Source organism: Vicia villosa, linkage group LG6, assembly GCF_029867415.1.
Source record: "Vicia villosa cultivar HV-30 ecotype Madison, WI linkage group LG6, Vvil1.0, whole genome shotgun sequence".
In the NCBI taxonomy this organism is placed as follows: domain Eukaryota; kingdom Viridiplantae; phylum Streptophyta; class Magnoliopsida; order Fabales; family Fabaceae; genus Vicia; species Vicia villosa.
Genome location: NC_081185.1, coordinates 143,032,429 through 143,046,807, shown reverse-complemented (window position 1 = coordinate 143,046,807; position 14,379 = coordinate 143,032,429). Strand labels below are relative to the sequence as shown.

Genomic DNA, 14,379 nt, shown 5'->3' with positions numbered 1-14,379 from the left:
TGCCGCTGTTATGGTTACCGGCTGTCTATTGGAAAATTGAGGAAGTGATCACCCTTAATCTATTGTTGATAGTAGACGGAATCATAATTGATGGAAAGATGTGTCATGACAACTAGTATAGTATGTACGTTGAATTGGTTGAAGTCAAGCCGAGCACTTGTGTATTATTTGATTTGTCAATGGTTGTTTTTAAAGAATTGTGTGTGTTGTTACACGATGTGTTGTGGGTAGCCTTATGGAGTGAATCCTAGATTATGGAATCCATTATGAATTGTGGCCTTTTGGCAAATAAATGCACTGTCTAAATTAAAGGTAAATGCATGTTAATTGTGAATGAGTTCGTTGCAGTTTGGCGTAATTGGTGTGAATATTGTATGTGATAGCATGAGATGAATGCATGAATATATATTGTGAATATGTATGAATTTCAAGAGTGTCTTGAGTTATTTTGCATGTGAAGAATCATGATGTACATTCTTGTGTTGTGTGATTCTAATGAGGATCCGTCGTAACATTGTGTGCCCATGTGGGGTGTGAGCGATGATTACAAACGATTGTGTGCCCGTGTGGGGTGTGAGCAATGGGTGAACATCGTATGCTCGACGGGGAGTTACAATAAGTAACGAATGATGGTTCCAATAAGTTCCTGAGTGAACTTGAGATGATTGAGTCGGTACCGCATTGCATTTGCATAGAGTCGTGAGTCGGTCTCTATGATTTGCATTTATCATCTTTGTATTCGTGCATTGATAAATGAACACGAATATGTATGTTTATGTTGAATGTTCCGAGGAGTTGTCTTACAGATCTAAGTTTGAAGTATTCGGTAACTACGAGAGCGTAGAATACCTGCTGGAACAGAACTTTCGAAGAGTTAAGTCGAAAATCTTTATTATGTCAGTTTTGGTGATTGAAAGTTGGAGTAAACTTGGCAGAGTTGATACTTTACAAGTAATCAGAGTGTGCAGCGAATGTGTGGTGTAGTGAAGCTGTTCATACGTGAGTAAAAATGATGTTGGTAGGTTGGCTGCATTGATGTTGTGTTTAAGTTGTGTGTTCTTATGTTGTTGTGTTCTAGATCTTAAACCGGAGAATTCCTAAGTTGGTTACTCTTTGTGTGGTGATGTTAAGTTGTGAAATGTGTTACTTGAGTAGCATTCGTGTTGTTTTCGCCATGATGTTATGAATTGTTGTATCATACGCGGGGTTGCCTTTCGGAGATGATAGTTGGTTAGTCGGATGGAATAAGTAGTTGGAGTAGTCGAATCGGATAAATTTTCGAGGACGAAAATATTCTAACTGGGGGAGAGTTGTAACACCCCAAATTCTAGACTAATTATTTATTTAATTATTTTAGCGTGAATCTATGGGTCGTTGTGAAGTATTGAAAATGTGATGATATGTTGAGTCCTTATTATGGTTTGTGATGATCTGTGATGTTTGAGATTATGATGAATTATGTGATGTCTTGGTGATTCATCTGATGTCGTGATGGTTTGCGTGATGCTTATGTACATTGATGAATTTTGGCGTATTTTAGAATAATTAGAATAATAAGTGGAATTATTTTAATTATTAAAATAAAATAATATCAGTATTAGAGATATTAAGGGTAAGAGTGGTCATTTGTGAAGAGTAAGTGAGGGAAATATGGGAAAACCATATTAGGGGTCCTAGGGGTAAAAAGAGAAAAGAGGAAAGAGAGAATCATTTTGTACGATCAAAGTATGTGAAGAGGCAAAGGGAGAGAGCTAGGGCATGAAGAACATGGAGGAATACATAGAGAGAATGCGAAGAGAAATAGAATCCAACCGTGAATTAAGGTAAGGGATGACTATTCTTTATTAAATAGTATTATAGTTTTGATGATGGTAGAACAGATTTAGAGTTGAACCTCTATTTAGGATGTTAAGGTTATGAGTTTCTGACACTGACATGCCCAATCTGATGAATATGATGCAATTCGTTGTTATAATTGATGGATGATAGTTATATTGCATTGTTGTTGTGTTAGAATCATGAAAACTGATGAAAATTGGTCACTATAATGTGTGGGTTCGTATTTGGTGTTGGTAGTGAAAGTAGGAATGAAGAAAAGTCATAAAATTGGAGTTTTCTGCTACAGCAGCGTCAAGAACCGGTTCCCAAGTGGGAGGAACCGGGTTCCCATAGTAAAAACCCGAAACGAGGTGATTTTGTTCAGCAGGAACCGGTTCCCAGATGGGGAGGAACTGGGTTCCACAGACTTTCTTAAATTTTACTTAACTTTAAAAGCTCGTAACTTTCAAACCGTAAGTCCGTTTTAGACGCCGTTTTGGACATTGTTCCTTAAATTAAATGCTCTACCATATGAAATAAATAAAACAACAATAACTTGATTTTATTTTGAAAAGTATCGTTTTCTCCAAATGTGGTTTATTCTTGTTTTGCATAGTTGATGAGGTGCAATGATTTGTTGTTTGCATAATTGAATATGTGCAATGATGTGGGTTGTTATAATGTGATTGCTTCTACTTGTTATGCAATGGTGTGACTATTGATTGTTGTGTTGGTTGATGATTATGACATCTGGTTGATTAATATTGATGATGAGCATGCTATGGTTGATGCATGCATTTCATAATCATCATGTGGCTGATCATTTACGATGGTGGATCAGTGGTAGCTAATTCCCATTGTGTGGAATTGGTGAGTGGATGTCGCCGTATCCTTGACGATGGTGGATCGTTGAGATGGTTATCGCATGTTTGGTACCACATGCATATAGTTGCATTGCATTAGGTGTATGAATCGTTATAACATGAATGGAAGTGTTCCAATGTTATAATATTGTGTGTTGATTAATGATTGTGATTGGTATGAATTGATAAATCTGAATTTGCTAAGTAGGGTGGATAATTGCTTATGAATTCTATATCTCACAATTTATAATGCTATTTAATTTATGATGTAGTCTCACCCTTACTTTGATGATTTCAGATTGAAGTAGCGGCTTAAGCGATCGATGAGGATGGCTTGTAAAGTCATGTCTTTAGTTTTAATAAATAGGTGTCAGTGTCATGCTCCGAGACTTGCAACACTGGGGAACGCTTGATTGAGAGTTGATTATACTCTATTATTTCATTTTGATTGTTTGGATAATTATTTCTTTTGAACTAAGGCATGTGACCTTATGAATAGTATTTTATGTGGTTTTAAGAATTATCCAAAGTTTGTTTAATTTCCGCTGTGATAAACACGAATTTTATTCCAATCAAATGTTGTTTCTCAGTAGAAAATGACCATGAATGTAGAATTTTATTTTAAATGAGTTGTGACGCCCTTTTATTCATGTTAAACTTTGATTGCTTTATAATTTATTCGGGGAAATTAAAAGGGTGTTACAATTCCACTGGCTGTTAAGCGCAAAACTGGTATGGAAACCAGCTGCAACAGCTGCTGTGAAAGCCGAACCAAGGAATATGTCAGAATACCAATGAACTGCCCCATTGTCCCAAGAAAAAAAATCCTCTACAGTACATAGTTTATTGGTTGAAAGGTCGAACAAATCCGGGAATTTATTGCGAATAGTTTGATTTGCCAACCATAAACTATACCAAAACAAAATTTTGTTGCCTTTCTTCAAATTGCATTGAACACAATTAGAGAAACCGACTTCACTAAAATCCACCTTGACATCGTTACTAATTATATCCCTCCACCAAATAGAGTTGTCCGGATTAAGAACTTCACCACAAGACGCTTGCACCTTTAACTTCAGATCAAAATATCTCAACCTCAAGAAACTAATCCAAATGGCTTTATCATCCTTTAAGATCCTCCATTTCCATTTGAGAAGAAGAGCTTTATTCATCTCACCCACATCTCTAATACCTAGACCTCCTTTCTCTTTGAGCTTGCACACCATTTCCCATTTAACCCATGAGATATATCTTTTGTTCACATTACCACTTCACAAGAAATTGCTAAGGATACTTCTAATATCTTGAATGACCTTGGCCGGGCTAAATCATCTAAATAACTTATAACAACCTTATAACCGAATTAACAAACTTCATATATTGTCTACACGAAATGCATCTTAACAATAATGTAGTTACAATAACTTGTCATATCTAAGCCATTGTTTGCTAAGCTTTAACAATTATTATATCATAATATTCAAGCTTAAAATATTCAATACAAAAATAAAAGTAAAGTAACAAGAAAAAGGGTAAAGTAATAAGAATTTCTAAAAGTTAGATCAACATCAAAAATAAATTTACCAGCCACGTGAATTAATTACTGACAGGTTAAATCTTAAAAATATCTAAATTTCATTAAAAAAAAAAAGTAATATGTGAGGCGATGCAATGAATTGATTAATATAGAATAAACATAAAGAGATTTCATACATGCATTTGTTTTTAAAATCTCATAAATACATTCATTTCTTTTCAAATCTAAGATTGGATATTAGGAAATCTTATTAATTAAAAATATATTTCTATATTTCAGTCTAAAAAATTAATGGCAAGAGAAATAAAACAAAAAGCAGGTAAGAACCTGCTCCTATAAATACTGACTGGTGCACTACATATCCTCTCGTAGAACAACAAAAAACATCACAGAACTTCTTCTGTCTTTGTATCAAACTCATCTCATCATTTTGAAATGGCTAGCTGGAGAAAAAACCAAGGGATCAGTAATAGCCAAGGGGGTAACAGGAGATCTTCATCTTATTACGGAAAACCACCTTTGGGTAACTATCTTTTTGTTTTCCCTTTGTTTTGTTTCGTTTTGTTCTTTCTTTTGATTCTGTTTACTTCTCTTGATTTATAGATAATAGGTTTTCAACAGTACCTTTATGGGAAAAGAAGTTTTGTACTACTGTTGGTGCAGTTTCATGGGGAAGGCTGTTAGAAGGCAAGAGGTATATGGAGTCGCATTCCGATGTGATGAAGTGGGATGACTCTGCCGCCAAACAGGCTTTCCACGATGCAAAAAACAGGTTTTGGGCTGACATCAACGGCTTTTGCTGCGACATTCCGTTGCCGGATCCAGACATGTACATCGACGAAGTAGATTGGGATGCATGTGTTGATCATGAACTCTATCTGGATTTGGATAGAGAAGAAGAGGCCAGAGATAAAATAATAGAAAAGAGCCAGGAGGAGACTGTGATTGTCGACAATTATCTTGGTAATTGGGAACTCACACCTACTGGATGGGGGGACGAGGAGGAAGAAGTAACAAAACCTCAAGAACCGAGTTATGGTGCTGAGGGATGGGGATCAAGCAACCATGAAAACCAAGAAAATAATGAAACAAACTCTTGTGAACAGAATGATTCTCAAAGGTGGATTCCCAAGGAACAGTATGGTGGTGAGCTGCATGAAAAGTATCAAACACCAAATGTCGAGAACAAAAATTGGGGAGGATATAACAAAAAGAGAGAGAATAACATATCATGGTCTAAGAACCATGCATATCAGCATTATAATAATGACTATAAGATGAATAGAGGAAGAGGAAATGGAGGAAGAGGAGGAGGATGTAGAGGAAGAAAGGGAAACTGTGCTTATGTGGCCAAGGTAGCTACTCCCAATTCACGGTAAATTCCTTAGACGACAAGAAGGTCTTAAAGGCTCGGTTTTGTTAGAGTAGTTGAGGATATAGGTTTTGTTACCAGGTGTTATAGTATTATAACAGTTTATAATTATATTGGACTGAAATGATTAAAATCAATGATTAAATTTCTTTAATTAATAAATACTTGTGTGGAGTTAAACCAATCATTTGTGTGATTATAATAAAAGTCAAACATTTATAATGATTTAGAGTTTGCGATTGATTGATTAAACAATATTATACAAGTTAAATTTTATAAAAAAATTATTCACAACTTTCATATTTTCCATTGAATCGGCACATATTTTTTGACAAGTGAGTCTTTTAAATTAACTAACGTGTGTATTGTTGACATTTTTTACCTTTTTTTGTTCGATCTTAAATTAATTCAATCACTCAAACTACATAAAATTACAACAAAATATATATATTAGCATCCTAAATACATAAAATAATATTTAAAAAATATAAAATCAAATCCTAATTCAACCACACACAAAAAATTAAAGGACCAAGTTGTTAAAAAAAATTTTAAAAACTTGATCTTTCCCCCTTTGAAACGGGGTTCTATCAGTGAGGTAGAATTTGCAAATCTAGTGTGACAGTATCTCTATGGAGGCCAGATCTAAAGGCCAAAACTTGATGCAAATTCTAAACGAACTAATGATTCAAAATTCTATTATGGACAAATTTGTGTGGAAACTCTACTATGATGGGATTTATTATGTCCGGTCTAGTTATGTGTGTTTGACATGTATGGATGTCGATCATGTTTTTGATCAGCGCATCTCGTGCGCTGGATCGTATTTGGGCCAGCAACGTGGCGTCCAAAATTCATGTGTTCGAGTAGCAATTAATCTTAAACACCCTTCATATGACAGATCAACTGCCTAGAAGATGGATTTTTCGCGATGACCATAACAACTTTTGTGCATTGTGATTTATTACCGATGAAGATCTTAATCACCAGTTGTTTTGGTGTCCATTTTCTATCAAACACTACAACAAAAAGCACTTTAGCGTCGGTCTTAAGTCATCGCTAACATCCTAAAAACCGACGCTAATAGCTGTTAGCGTCGGCATTAAACACCTTGAAGCTAACACCTTGAAGTTTCATGTATATAACACTCTAGTGTACTAAAATATATTGGTCAATAATGAACTCAACTTAACCATAAAATTAATTTCTAACAAACTTCATAAACCTAAACATTGTCTATCATCAATTGAATATTTACCCTTCAGAAACTATTCATAACTCTTCAATTAAAAAATCAAACAGAAAACAGCACATTAGCCCCTGTATGCTCTAACAGTTATGATATATAATCCCCCAACTAATGATTATAGAGTGTGAACTTAACAAAAAATCTTCAATTAAAAATCAAACAGAAACTATTCATGAATCCCCACTTGCTAATAACCACCATAAATAATACCAAATATGCAGTCATAATTACACTCAAATCAGTATGCTTACGAAAAAAGGTATTCAAACCAGTATAAACTATGAAAGAAATGAAAGTCAAAGGAGTACTAAAATTACCGAATAATTATAATGATAATGTTCACTCGAAGTAGAAGGTCGACCCACCTGACGAGACTGAAACATATCAAACATTTTCCTAAGATCTTCAAATTGCTTTTCCAATTCATCTGTTCGTGCATTAGCTCGTGCAACAGCAGCTTCAGTTCTGGCAGCCTCAATGGCTTGGTTATCTGCTTCTCTATTGGGGTTTGTAATTGACACTTGTGTCAAGAAGATCACTCTATATCTTACGTTGCGCGCCAATTGTGCAGCTCCATAACACCGCCCCCATGTTTTACCTCCGGCAGCTTCTTTCCCCATTTGTTTTCTTGTCAATCCATCCACATCATCACTACTTTGCGTGGCTTGTGTAACACTACTCACGTATGTTTCATGTACAACATAAAATTAATGTGTCAAAGATAATGTGCCATAATTATAGCACTTTAAGTAAATCTAACAGTAGGATTGCTAGGGCTATTACAGCGACAGAGTGCATATGTGTAGAACAAAAAATAGTAACAGATAAATATGAGAATTTTTTACTGCAACAACAAAAAATACAAATGATGGCAGTTGAAAGTTGCAACTAATTGTTTCATGATTACTATTCGGCGAACATGTTTGCAATTCAAATCTAATTTGAAATTAGAAATATTGAATCTCCTAGAAAGTAAAAATATAACAAGAATCATACAAAGATATCAAACTTAGCAGCTCCACAAGATTTCAAACTTACTACAGATTTATTGAATTGAATAAAAAGTTGTGAAAATAAGGAATGCCAGAGAAAGGAGTCTAACATTAAAATCTTAAATTCCACTATTTCATTTTCACTGTCAAGCACAACACGTAAACATTATATATTTTTTTTAATAAGCAATTGATTGAAAAGCTCGCACTAGGGGTGCAACCCTTACAAAAAAAACAAGGCACTATGGATTGCGAGTGTCGGATAAAGGAAGTTTAAACCATTCATAATATGTTGGTTAAAACTTAGTATATCCACAATACATCCATCTCCAAGAAAGGAAAACTATGTTAGTACAAATAACATCAAAATAAAACACCTCCCGCTTAAATATAATGGCATTCCTCATAAGCCAAAGACTCCAAATAGTAGCTACCCAAACAAAATTTATTTGAATATACGCTTGCTACACTTCACCTTGTCTTGAATAACTTCGAAACAAAACATATCCTCTTCATTAATCTCCTCCGAAATACCGAGCCAATTAAAAACGTGTTTCCAAATCGCTTTCACCTCTTGACAATTGAAGAAAAGATGGGAAGAAGATTCAAGAGAAGAACCACACAACACACAATTCGGACACAAAACATTAGCAACACCTCTTTTCAACAATTGATCTCTAGTAGGAAGCCGATCAGTAAAGAATCTCCAAGCAAAGACCTTGATCTTGGGCGGGAGATTGAGCTCCCACATCACTTTCAACGAATTGATCAATTGATAATCCCATGCAATTGATTTGGCACTATCAATCGCGAAAGTAATGCTCGCAACGGTGAACACCTTGTCCTTGGCAATGGACCACAAGAAAGTGTCGCAACCGTTCGCTCTAGGAATGAAACCACGAACACGGTCACAAAACCGAAGCCAACTGCTGCTAGCTGCTGCCGCGGCTGTAGAAGAGGAGCCGTGAGAAGGAACAGCTGAAAAGAGGCCGTCGAAGTCCCACCTAAACGATCCGCCGGTCCACTCTAAAACCTCCGCCACCGTACAATACTTCATGATTGATAAATCGTACAAGTCTGGAAAGTCCAAGCAAAGAGATTGTTCACCCAACCACCTATTATGCCAAAAGAGAGTATCCTTACCATTCGTGCAATAACATTTGAAACATCCGGAAAAACCGTTGTCAATAATGTCGTCCAACACATTGTTCTTACACATATCTCTCCACCAAATGGAATCGTCGCTTCTATGTAAAACGCCCCCGTAATCTTGAATTCTAATTTTAGGACATAAATACCTCACCTTGATAAATCTATTCCATATAGCTTCGTTATCATGGAGGATTCTTCACTACCATTTCAAGAGAAGAGCATTATTCATCTCTTTAACATCTCTAACCCCCAAACCACCCTTCGCCTTAGGCTTACACACCACCTCCCACTTAACCCAATGAATACACCTTTTATCAAGCTTACCGCTCCATAAAAACTCACTTTGAATTTTCCTAATTGCTTTGGCAATTTTTCCGGGAATCTTGAGAAAGGAGAGCGTAAAAATAGGAATTGAATTCAAAACCGAATTGATAAGCGTGACTCTACCTCCCATTGAAATATTTCTTCCCTTCCACGAGGAAAGACGCCTCTTTATGTTGTTAACCACATCCAACCACACTTTCTTCCTTCTAGGATTGTCCCCCACCATAATTCCAAGAAATTTGAAAGGAATCGCTCCTTTCTTACAAGAAAGAAATGTCAAGGCGGCATTAATGTACCACTCTCCTACATTCACTCCTATAATGTTGCTTTTGCCAAAATTAATCCTCAACCCGGAAACCAATTCAAACCCTCTCAAAATCACCTTCATATTCCAAATGTTATCGCAAGACGCTTCGCCTAGAAGAATAGTGTTATCCGCGAATTGAAGGATGTCCACACTATCGTTCTCCCCATACATAAAGGGCTTGAAGTTCCCCACCTCTACCGACTTCTTCGCTAAAGCGGTCAAACCTTCCATGGCAAGCACAAAGAGAAAGGGAGACAATGGATCACCTTGTCTTAAACCTTTGTGAACCTTAAACTCTTTAGTTGCACTTCCATTAACCAAGACGGACATACGATTGTTAAAAATACAAGCTTCCATCCACCTCATCCACCTAACACCAAACCCCATCCGCAACATAGTTTCTCTAAGATATTGCCAAGATACGGAGTCATATGCCTTTTCAAAGTCCACTTTAAGCAAGAGACAACTTCTTTTCTTCCTTATCGACCAATCTATAATTTCGTTGACCAAAAGAACACCATCCATCATGTTTCTACCCGGGACAAAAGCGGTTTGGTTGGTAGACACTAAACTCCCAATGACCTCCTTCATTCTAGCCGCTAGAATTTTTGCAATAATTTTGTAAATACTACCCACCAAACAAATGGGTCGAAATTCTCCTAAAGATTGTGGATTGTTGGTTTTTGGGATCAAAGCAATGAAAGATGAAGTGATAGATTTCACAAGAGAACCTTTAAGATAAAAATCATTGCACATCTTCAAGACGTCAACCCGAATCACAACCCAAAATTTATTGAAAAATTCTAAAGAGAACCCATCCGGCCCGGCACTTTTGTTGCCATCACACGACCAAATAGCTTCCTTAATTTCCAACTCCGTGAACGGCCGCTCTATACTCAACCCCTCCGACACATGAAGCCTCTTCAAATCCAATCTGCTAATGTTCGGCCTTCCCTTCCTCCGATTCCTCGAAAAAAGACTTGAAGTGGTTGTAAGTGAATTCTTTGACCTCATTAACATCCTCAAGCACACCCCTACTTGACAAAAGAGAACACAAAGAATTCCTCCTTCTCCTTACTTTAAGGGAATTATGAAAGTACCTTGTGTTGCAATCACCTTCGGCAAGCCACAACTGTCTCGACTTTAGCCAAAGAAAACCTTATTTTTTATAAAGATTGTCCCAAAACACAATGGCCTCCTTAGATCTTTTGGCCACTTCCTCCTTCGGAACATTACCTGCAAAATGAGCAAACTTGTTATCTAAAAAGTGCATCTCTTTTCCCGCCTCCTCTATATTAGTATCAATCCACCCAAACACCTCCTTATTCCACAAAGAAATTTTGAGTTTAAGAGCCTTCAATTTTTCAACAAGACAAAAGTCCCCTCTACCCTTCACCTCCAAAGAATTCCACTCTTTCTCCACAAAGGAATAAAAGTCCTTGTGGCTAAACCAAAGATTATTGAATCTAAAAGGTTTAGGACCCAAATTCCTTTTGTTGTCTCGAATCCAAATGGGAGCTTGATCCGACACATCTCTAACTCCTATAGTTTGTCCTTCCACCTTCCAATCGTCCATAAAGGATGAAGACAAGAGAAATCTATCCAATCTACTCATCGCACTACCACACCTATTTGAACAAGTGAATTTCCCTCCAATCGTGGGTGGATCCACCGACTCCATCTCTTTAATGAAATCAATGAAATCGACCATCTCCCTTTTATAATTCTTCTTCGAAATACCAACTCTCTCCTCCGATGATGTGACAATATTGAAATCCCCACCTATGCACCAAGATCCATCAATACTCCTCCTCTTCAAATCCACAATCTTTCTCCAAGAGTTCATTCTATCCTTGTGGTCACAATAAGCATAAATGTTGACAAAATATATTATTTTCTTATCGTTTTCCACACAAACGCCTAAGAATCCCTCTCCGCGGAAACTATAAATAAGTTTGAAGAAATCTTTCCTCCACATAATGAGAATACCTCCCGAAGCCCCTCGGACTCTAGGTGAGACCATTCCACCCACTCATCTCCCCATAACTCCTTAACATATTGATGCTGAACATCCCTCAACTTCGTTTCTTGTAAAAAAGCTAAATCAGCCCTACCTCTCTGAATATTGAAGCCAATTCTCTTCCTCTTCACCCTCTTGCCACCTCCTCTAATGTTTAGGGAATAAATAATCATTTAAACCCATTGATAGTCTCTTTCAAAACCTCCTTCCCTTTGTGTCCACGAAACTCCATCTCCTCCAGTTTTTTAATAGGGTTGCAAAACTCCGAAGAATTTGTAATTCCCAACATTTTCATAGATTTCCATAACCCCTCAGACGATGCTCCTATACCCCTTTTGATCACTCTAGCATTGCAGTTCCTCACATCCGAATGTGTAAGAGAGTTGTTCAAATATGATTGTTCCTCAAAGTTATCTCTCTTGGCAGACCTCTGCTCTAGTTTGGAATGCAAAGGAAACAGCAAATCTGGAGGGTATGAGAAATTATCGACCCTTTCACCCAAATTAAAAATCTCCCTCATGTGCTTTCTCACCTTCTTAGAATTTTTCAATTTAAGGCATTGGTCATCAAAAGACAGAACCTCACCCACTCCTTTATCCCTTCCTACGTGCATGGGAAAGCCGTCTTCCAAGAAATCAGCGTCCTTCTCCAATATACTGGGTCCCACCAAAGTAAATTCAGATTTATTATTAAAAATATCTGCACTAGATGACAAAACCACACCTTTGTCTCTTTTAGTTGAAAAGCCTATTTTTCCTGAGTCCAAATTAAGGAGATGAGCCTCCCCCAAAATAACGTTAGGCCCATTACAAATGGGGCCCTCAGCTGCCACGCCCTTAAAGCAAGATTTGTTGCCTCTCTCCTCATATAATCCCTGCTTCGCCGTTTCAAAAACAACAGAGCACTTCTTCCCAAAAAAATCATCGTTCCCGGTACACTCCACCCTAGATAGGCTTTCACTAGAAATGCTATCAGATCCACCCTGAACTTCCTTCACTGACAGAGAAAAACCTTCTTTGTATCCTGCTTCCTTAACACCCTTTCCATGATATCTGCCTCCCTTCTTTATATATGATAAATTATAAATTAATATAAAAAAGATGGGACTAACATGGCACCTTAATATGACTGCCAGAAGAAAGTGGCAAGGTGGGTGATAGGCGATGGTACCAAGGTTGAAATTTGGAAGTATAGGTGGTTACCAAGCAATCTAATTTCCTCGAGAATAGCCATGTCTCTTCTCTAGGAGACGATGCTCGTGTGAGTGACTTTGTTGATGCAGAGCCTGCAAAGTGGAAAAGGGAGTAGGTGAGCTCTTCCCTTAACTAGTTTTAAGCAAAGCCTGATCTGATCAGCTGGCTTCTCCATTGGCTCTACTGTGGAGAGACTTTAGCATCCCAATTGTTTTGCTCTCTGCTTTGAAATATATTCATACATAAAGATAGGATGATATTTAAAAAATTAGTCACAAAACAAAAGAGAAGAAAATTAAAGTCAAAAGTGTGTTAAATATTGATAAGTGAAAAAAAAACTTAAATGTTTTCATATATAGCTTATTATTATTATTATTGTGATTATTATTATTATTATGACGATAAAAATATTTTAATACTAATATTTTACTAAAAAAGAATTTCTTACTTAATTGCTAGGTACATGTTTGTTTTAAGTTATGAAGTAACATTCTTTGGAATCGTATTCCCCGGGTTCTTATTCCTAGGAATAATATTTCTATCTATGTGTTTGACTAAAAATAGTATTTCCTATGAACTTTACATATTTTATTTAATTTTAAAATTATAAAAATTAAAAATAAATATCAATGTAAATACTAGTGAGAAGGTGTAGTTAGTTAATTTTATTCCCATAAGAATATTGGAAATTTTTTTATTCTGCTTTTTATATATAATGCTAATAATAAATTCTATTTTAAAAATACAATATTAGTAATGCTATTCTGTTTTCATAAAACATTTATTTATATATAAAAAACATAAACAAAATATGTTTTTAACATAATATTAAAATTTTATGTTTAAAACATATATTATCTTGTTTTTTAAATATAATATTTATATATAAAAAAACAAACTATTGGCATAAACCTAAAAACATTAATTCAGTATAATATAAACTAATTTAATATTGATGCAGTATAATATAATACAATCAAATCATAAAATTTTCATACACAAAATCATACTTCAACCAAATCATAAACTCTAACATAAACCCTAAAAACATAAACTTTAACATAAAATCCTAAAAATATAAATTCTAACATTTCAACCAAATCACAAAAATTTCATACACAAAATCATACAAATTTTATCATGATATTTTAAAAATAACAACTAATTTCGTTTAGATGTGTACCTTAAAAATGAGTTTGATGACAAAACGTTGAACCAACTATAAAATTGGGGTTTAGAGGTTTTGATTTGTGATAAAAATGAAAATTTTAAGAGATTTTGGGTGTATATAATGATGAACCCGCAGCTAAAAAGTGGGGAAGAGAGAATGGGTATTTGGAAAATTGATATAAATAATGGAGTGTGGAGAATGAAAGAGAAAAGCTGGTATTTATAACAATATTGCAAAGTGAAATTCACCCCGCAACATTTATTGTTGTTGAGAGTTGCAAAGTGACTCCCACCCTGCAACTTTTGTGTCAGCCAAAGTCTGCCCTGTGCTCAATGCCATCAGTAAAGTTCAGACGTTGTCCTATCAACTTTTTGAAAAAAC

At 35.8% G+C, this 14,379-nt stretch overlaps 2 protein-coding genes across 2 annotated transcripts; one reads left to right on the top strand and one right to left on the bottom strand.

The window, feature by feature from the left end:
* The first annotated feature begins 4,653 nt into the window (after window positions 1-4,653).
* LOC131614873 (uncharacterized) lies at window positions 4,654-5,597 on the top strand. The gene is made up of 2 exons (XM_058886412.1): window positions 4,654-4,741; window positions 4,822-5,597. Exons 1-2 carry the CDS (start codon window positions 4,654-4,656, stop codon window positions 5,595-5,597), a joined length of 864 nt encoding a protein of 287 aa, XP_058742395.1.
* A 2,679-nt stretch (window positions 5,598-8,276) lies between these two features.
* Window positions 8,277-9,050, bottom strand: LOC131614872 (uncharacterized). The gene has a single exon (XM_058886411.1). The coding sequence runs from the start codon at window positions 9,048-9,050 to the stop codon at window positions 8,277-8,279; it is 774 nt and encodes a 257-aa protein (XP_058742394.1).
* Between the last annotated feature and the right edge of the window lie 5,329 nt (window positions 9,051-14,379).